Source organism: Anarrhichthys ocellatus, unplaced genomic scaffold (genome assembly GCF_004355925.1).
Source record: "Anarrhichthys ocellatus isolate YVR2014 unplaced genomic scaffold, GSC_Weel_1.0 scaffold80, whole genome shotgun sequence".
Lineage (NCBI taxonomy): Eukaryota > Metazoa > Chordata > Actinopteri > Perciformes > Anarhichadidae > Anarrhichthys > Anarrhichthys ocellatus.
Window position 1 is genome coordinate 997,605 of NW_022280110.1, and position 6,929 is coordinate 1,004,533.

Here is a 6,929-nt window from a genome sequence, read left to right on the forward strand (position 1 = left end):
GGGGGGGGGGCGAGTAAATGGTGCCGCACGAATAGAAGGAACTGGGAAGTTTGTCAACAGAAAAGGCTGCTGGAAGCATTGTCATCAAACACAGCTGTACACCAACAGGGAGAGAAAAAAAATACCAACCTTCGTCCATAAGATTTCCAAATAAGGCTTTCGTCTTCTCTTGAAATGTGGGGACCTCTGAAAAGAGAGAGAAGAAGAAACATAAGAGGGGAAACAAACATGAGTTCAAAGCTAGTAAATACTGGCTGGGAATCATACCAAATAAAAAACAACAGCACAACAGTAAGCCTAGAATAAACATGAAGTAACAGACAGCGAGTTTACCACAGAGGGATTAGTTCACATCGGAAAGAGATGTGATTGACACGATGACAGTCTGATGTTCATGGTAGCTCACCTCGGCTAGAGGAGACCATCATGTGCACTTTCATACACTGAGCTCATTCAAAAGGCATTTAGGCCACTTACTGCTCCGCTAATGCAATGTACATTAGGCTAGACTTCTAAAATCGCCCCGCTGTGCCGTCTGTTGGCTCTACACCGGTTTCCCAGCAACGTCATTTCATAAAGCAGACAGAGCTACATCCATACGTTACATTTTGTGGCTCCTAATTACTGTGTCAGGATCGTGTTATGCTGATGCATCACTTTCAAAAAGTGACGGAACAGTTGGTTCGCGGTTGGACAATACGCTTTTTCAGAACTTCTGGCCGCACAGCTAACCATTAGCCAGAGAAGATGTCATCCTGACCTCGGTATATTCCATGTCTGTCGTTCAAATAGCCACTTCAAATACGCAGTGGTGATTTGCAATGTTTTAGACGCCCGTCACCGCTCCCGCAGCCACTGAATCCATAGTATACCGGCTGCAGAGAAGCCGTTCTCCACTCAAATAAATGAACAGTTATTACTTTATGTGAAAAAAAACTGCTTCAACAGCTGTTACAGAGCCGTGAAACACCTGTATTGGGATAAGAGATCACTTCTCAAGTGTTAAACACAATCATGATGCAATAATATCCAGACTCTAAATTCTCATTGTTACAAGGTTTCGGACATGAAAACTAATTCAATCATGTCGATAGTGTGTCCCCCATCAACAGACCGCCAGTTTCTGTTCTCCACTCGCAACACATCAAGCCGACCCAGCAGACAAAGTATAGATCCTAAACAGCGTGTACCTGCACGTGTTCAGAAGTCAGTTTGTTGCTGGAAAAACGGAGAACGAGACGCGACTGACCAGCGATAAAAGTAAGGTGGAGCCCATTACACACTTTGTTGGCACACTTATTTTACATCATGAGAATGCATCAACATGGAAAGATATGCAGACTTTCCATTTCAGCAACTTTTTTGCTCGCTCAATCAAACTCCAACGAAGACTCTTCGCTGCTTTCTGCGCCACACATGCCAAAGATGTTGCAGTGGGACGGCACAGCACAGCTTCTCTCCTCTTCCATCTCTTATCAACACTCTCAAGGCTACAAAAACTTCCCTGTGGTTCAAAGCCGCTCTATAAAGAAAAGGGAATGTTTTTCAAGGGGAAACACCTTTACAATAAGCCGTATATATACACACTGAAGCCAATACAAACAGAACGGCAGGCGCACAGCTGAGAACCTTGCTGCTAAACTAACGGTTGCAGTGGAGACTAACTGGGAAAGTGGCTGCATGTGTCCACGGCAATGCACGCAACACCGTAGCGGCTAACTCTCCCAGGCCGGTGAACTGGAGACCCAGCTGCTGTGTTTCGCCCTCAAACACTGCATGTGGTGATGAATGACGGATTCGCCCTGTTAGTGCAATGGTTATTGTTGCAGCCGAGCGGCTCGTTAGAATCTTCCACTAATCTTGTCATCAACGACGTCTATAAGTAGTCCTCTTTCTGTGAAATAATGTATCCAAACATTTATATCTAAAGTAAATAAGCTTCTGCAGAGTCAGATTAATATCTCCCAACGTTACAAAATTTACTATTTCTTTGGTTACCATCTCTCCACTTCAGCTCAACGAAGAAATGCTGCCCCAGAGGGTAACGCGCACTTAAATGTCTTTAACTTTGAAAGACATGCACTTGATTTACATCATTTAGAGGAGCTTCAGATCAACTTTTGAATAAATTTTTGCGATTTTGACCCCTCGGCTTACATTGAAAGCACATTAGGAAAGGATCTCTTTACGTCCACTTCCAACAGGATGAAAGACTCCAGAGAGTAAAAACCTGTCTGTGGGTTTACATGCGCACGCCATGTCTGGAAACACACACATTCACATTGTAGTTGGAGAATTGGATGATCGAGTGCATGCAAACGTAGCCACTGTTGTCGTTGTAATATAGAACGGCACACCTTACAAACATCTGTCATGGAGGGAAAGTGACATCGGTTTTGATCCATTTACATTTGTGTTTATCGAGCACCAACAAGAATCCCATTTAAGCTCGCCGGGATCATCGCATTATCAACTTAGCGTCCGTCGTGTTAACGTGCATGTTTGTTTAAAGAAGAATGTCAACATGACGCCAGAATAAAGAGCAGGGCTTCCCTCCATTATAACAATAGGGCGCAGCGCTAAGAGTTGTTTTCAGTGCCTCACCTAATGAACAGAAAAGAAGTCAACTCAAACGTATTTTCTGTTCAAGCTGCTTCTGTGCCCCTCCTTTAACTTATTGCTAATATGATATTACTTTGCACTTTTTTGTTTTGTTGACAACGACAATAATATAGTTTATCACAATTATTTCTGGGGCAATATGTTGACTAACAAAAGTAGTTATTGTCACAAAGTAGCGGTGGTTTTCACAGCAGAAACAGATCTCCAGGGAGAGTTTATGGTCCATCTAAACAAAGCACAAATTCAAAATGCTTTAAAGTTTAAAGTACCCAAGTTAACCTGCAGCAAGCGCCAACTGGACATAAGACAAAAAAACACATTCACACGCTAGGAAAACACGGCACATACAAACACCTTCAGCACTACAAACACAGGACTTTTTTGACAAGAGGCAAATGTTCAGAATCCTGAGATTCCAATTCTACAGCGAAGCCAAAAAAAGTGAGAAAAGAACTGAAAAGAAAGAAACAAGTAGCGAGGAAGGAAAGGTAGCAAACAGATAGAAGAGAAGGCTGCAGTAAAGACAGGAGAAAGAGACCGCAGACAGATGAGCACAGAACAAGCCGGGCTTCAACACAAACATGACATTCTTTGTTCTCAACTCACAGCCCCCTCTTTCCTCAGTCTCACACACACACACACACACACACACACACACACACACACACACACACACACACACACACACTACACACACACACACACTACAGTGTTCATACACTGACTTCTACAATTCACAATTCACACGCGTGCTTAAAGCTTCTTCTGTACCCGGACAAGCTATTCAACACGTATTCTGTCACAACACACGCACACTCTTGTTTTACACAAAGTATCAATGTATCACCGGACACAGAGAGCTGCAGCTGGACTGAGCGCGGGACTTTAAAGGCATTTTACAAACCACCTTAGCAGAAGCTACAAGGACAGCTGTACACAATGCATCAAGGAGAAAGGGGGTCAATATTTTCCCCAGAAGTAAGTGAGCTCATGTGCATTGTCCTTTTAAAAGCCCGTTCACCTTTAGTCCCGTGCACGCTCCTTGTGGAGACACATGAGAAGAGTCTGAACCAGGAATTCCAGGGCGGAGCTTGCAGTGATACGCTGGCTGGCTTGGGTTTCACTTGGACCAGAGACATAGAGGTAGAGCGCTCACGCAGCCCCTCGTCGCCATATTTCTCTGGCCTTTTCCATGGAAACCGCACTGTTGCAGCTGCCCAGAGCACACCACAAAACAGACGATCACATTTCTCCCCCCCGCTCCCGCATTTAGGAAGCATAAGCTCATGAGGGTCCAGGGAACGAGGGCCGTGTCCGGACAAGGATAAGCCGAGATGCTTGATACCCTGAAAAAAAAAAAAAATAATGGGAGGAGGACACCACAGCAGCAGTGTCTATGTCTGACCTGCCGATCAGGCCGAACTGAATGCCACAATAAGAAGGAACACCAAGCAGGTCAGCGTGTGTTCAACCTGCCACTCCCAATCAGCCACTAGGGACTAAAGACAACATCAGATGGGGTTTAGCCAAGTCACTGTAGATCGTCTCCAACACCAGACAACGACCCTTTTTTACAAAAGTTCCAGCATTGGTTTTCCCAGTGCCGGATCGTCGGGGTCCGTTTGGCGCTGCGCCAATGCTGCTTCAGAATGGTACATCCTCTTCCAAAAGTCACTGTTTAAAGCACTGAAGCACAATTCCCATGGCAAAAGAAGGGGTCTGGTTTCTATGAAAACATTATAGGGTGTAAAAGAGTTGCTGGAAGAACAATCCTTTGCCGATTTGGAAAACAAAGCCCTGCTCTCTCTCTCCGGTGGAAGAAGAGAGGGCTGTAGCTCATGAGAGAAGAAAAAGGAGGGAAAGTCCCAAACAAAGTAACTCTCCCTCTGACTTTTTTCTTTTATTCAAGCCATGTTCTGTCTGTCCCCTGGAGTGCGGTAGGTGTCACTGCTGCTGGGTGTGTTTCTGTGCAAAGACGGAGAGAGAAGCCAAGCCAGCATCCAACGTTTAGTCCAATCAGAGCATGCTCACTCACAGCCTTCCCCTTTCTCTCTCGGCAGCTCCAACCAAACACACAACCCCTTTCTTCTCCACAACCTATTTCCTTCACACAGACCACGACTCCATTCGTACTCGTTTTTATTTGCCCCGCTACATTTGATCTGTCATGTCAGTGCCTCTTCCTCTGTCTGCCCCTCACTTTCCTGTGTGCATGCTCTGCCCCGAACCAGCAGATTTTCTCTTCTTCTTTCTCCACGGTGGACATTCTCTCATTCCTCCCTCCGCCCGGCTCTGAGGTTGGGCAAGTCTCATATTTCAGCCTAGTCTGGCTGGAGGCTGCACCAGCAGCTGCCCTCACTGAGACCACACCTCACTTTCTTTTCTTTTCTTTCTGCCCTTCTATTGACTTCCCCTCTCACAGTTTGCCACAGTGTAATAGGTGTAATTATCACATTCAATCACAATTCTCAGCGCTGAATTGTAAAACCTTGGGAGTGTAGTGTGTTTGTTATCACAGAGTTCGGACATTAGCAAAATTATCCAAAAGCCACAAGTTGCAGATCAAAACAATGTGATCTATTTCTTCAATCGATATCCATCGCGATGATTAAAATGTTACCTTTTAATTTATAGAATCATTCCAGCTGTACAAAATGTTCACCCCTCCTTTGGTCCATCCTTTTGCAGACTCAGTATCTGTGTCTCTCACACACACACACACACACACACACACACACACACACACACACACACACCTGAGCTAGCCAGGAACAGAAGCCCAAGTGAAACCATAATATCACTGTGAGCCAGAATCTGTCAGCAGAAGATAAAGCGATAGCTAGCTTAGCGCATACAGGCTAGCTATCACATTTTGTATGGTGGGTGAACCTCAGACCCTCCACGGGGGCGAAGAAATTGTTGTATATTTTAAAGTAAAATGAATCGATGTGGTGCACTTTGAGAACAACATTAAGATGCTAGATCTATGAAGAACGTAGTGCTCTTGTCTACAGTTTTGTGCCCCTTTTCAAAGTCATACGTCTAATGGTATTTGTAAGTACTCATATGGGTACTCTGAATCTGAAGTACTCAAATGTAAGGACTGAAAAAAAAAAAAAGGTGGTATCGGTGCATCCCTAGAGGAAACAAATACAGACAGAAGCACATGAAAACACGCAGCGATGCAACAACCCGTGCGTTACCATATGCAAGAGAGGGCCACATGCGTAGAGCCTCGGTGAGCACAGGGGCGGGACAAATCGGCGGTGCTCGACATAGTAATGACAATGGGATGCACACCCTGCTTATTAACTGGAGGTTACACCCCCACGTGGGCTCCAAATGCTCGTCGCTGACACCCAGAAGAGTCCAGAACACAGCAAAATAAGAAGAAAAGACTGATACAGACACACGCTTCTAGTGGGTCAGAAGTGACGATTGAGAGGGATTGTTGTTGCGTGTACAGATTTGTAAATATTCTTGCAAATAACAAACCCCTTTCCTGTGACGTCAGAAAAAAAAAGCAACAAATACTGATGCTCTCTTACAGAGAAACCAGAAGATCGCTGTGACCCTCACAGGTAAGACGGGTAATAGCAGCAATTTATCACAACATTTAGGCTGCAGCCATGACCCAGCACGCCCCCCCTCTCTACCAGCGCCAGTCCCACGCTAGCAGCTACAGAGAAGACACAGGAGAGAGTAGACGAGTGTCAGATCTGCACCTCTTCTGTACAGTGGAGTCAAAGGGATTTAGGTAACCAATACGTCTGTCAGTATATACTGAATTGTTTAATACATAGTTATTAATAAGGGGTGCAGCTGTGTGGTTGAACTTTATTTAGCCCTTTGCTGCAAAGAATAGTGTTTATTTTATATATTTGTTGATTTACTTACATTTGTTGTTGGCATTGAAATGGTATAGTCTACAATATTGACTTATTTAAACCTTGCTGCTCAAGAATGACTGTTTACATATGAATAAACCGATTTGTTATTAATTGTCACAAAATGATCAAAAAGAACCGATAGGAGTATGGATGAGCTGTATCGATAAGAGAACTAGTATGGATAAAATCCTAACGATCCCTTAAACCAAAGACAGGAGGCATACTGCTGCACCCCCTCTGCTGTATTCTCCTCACCGTCGTTACGCTGCATCTGTTCACATTATCACCAGACAATACAAAACATAATGCAGTCAGACATCCAGCAGCAGAAAAAAATATGGGCACAAAGAGAACCCGCCATGACACTGACACACACACACACACACACACACACACACACACACACACACACACACA

General features: G+C 44.5%; 1 protein-coding gene across 2 annotated transcripts in view; it reads right to left on the minus strand.

Annotated features, from left to right (window-relative positions):
• siah1 (siah E3 ubiquitin protein ligase 1) overlaps positions 1 to 6,929 on the minus strand; it is a 21,201-nt gene that overhangs the window by 7,885 nt on the left and 6,387 nt on the right. The window contains exons 1-2 of one of the 2 annotated variants that reach the window (XM_031874375.1): positions 3,644 to 6,912; positions 130 to 186 (exon numbers count right to left, since the gene is read on the minus strand). In XM_031874375.1, coding sequence (XP_031730235.1) covers positions 130 to 186; positions 3,644 to 3,902 — 316 coding nt within the window. In that variant the 5' untranslated portion in view covers positions 3,903 to 6,912. Of the gene's footprint in view, positions 1 to 129; positions 187 to 3,643; positions 6,913 to 6,929 lie in introns of those variants that run through there. The other variant, XM_031874376.1, reaches the window with a different exon arrangement.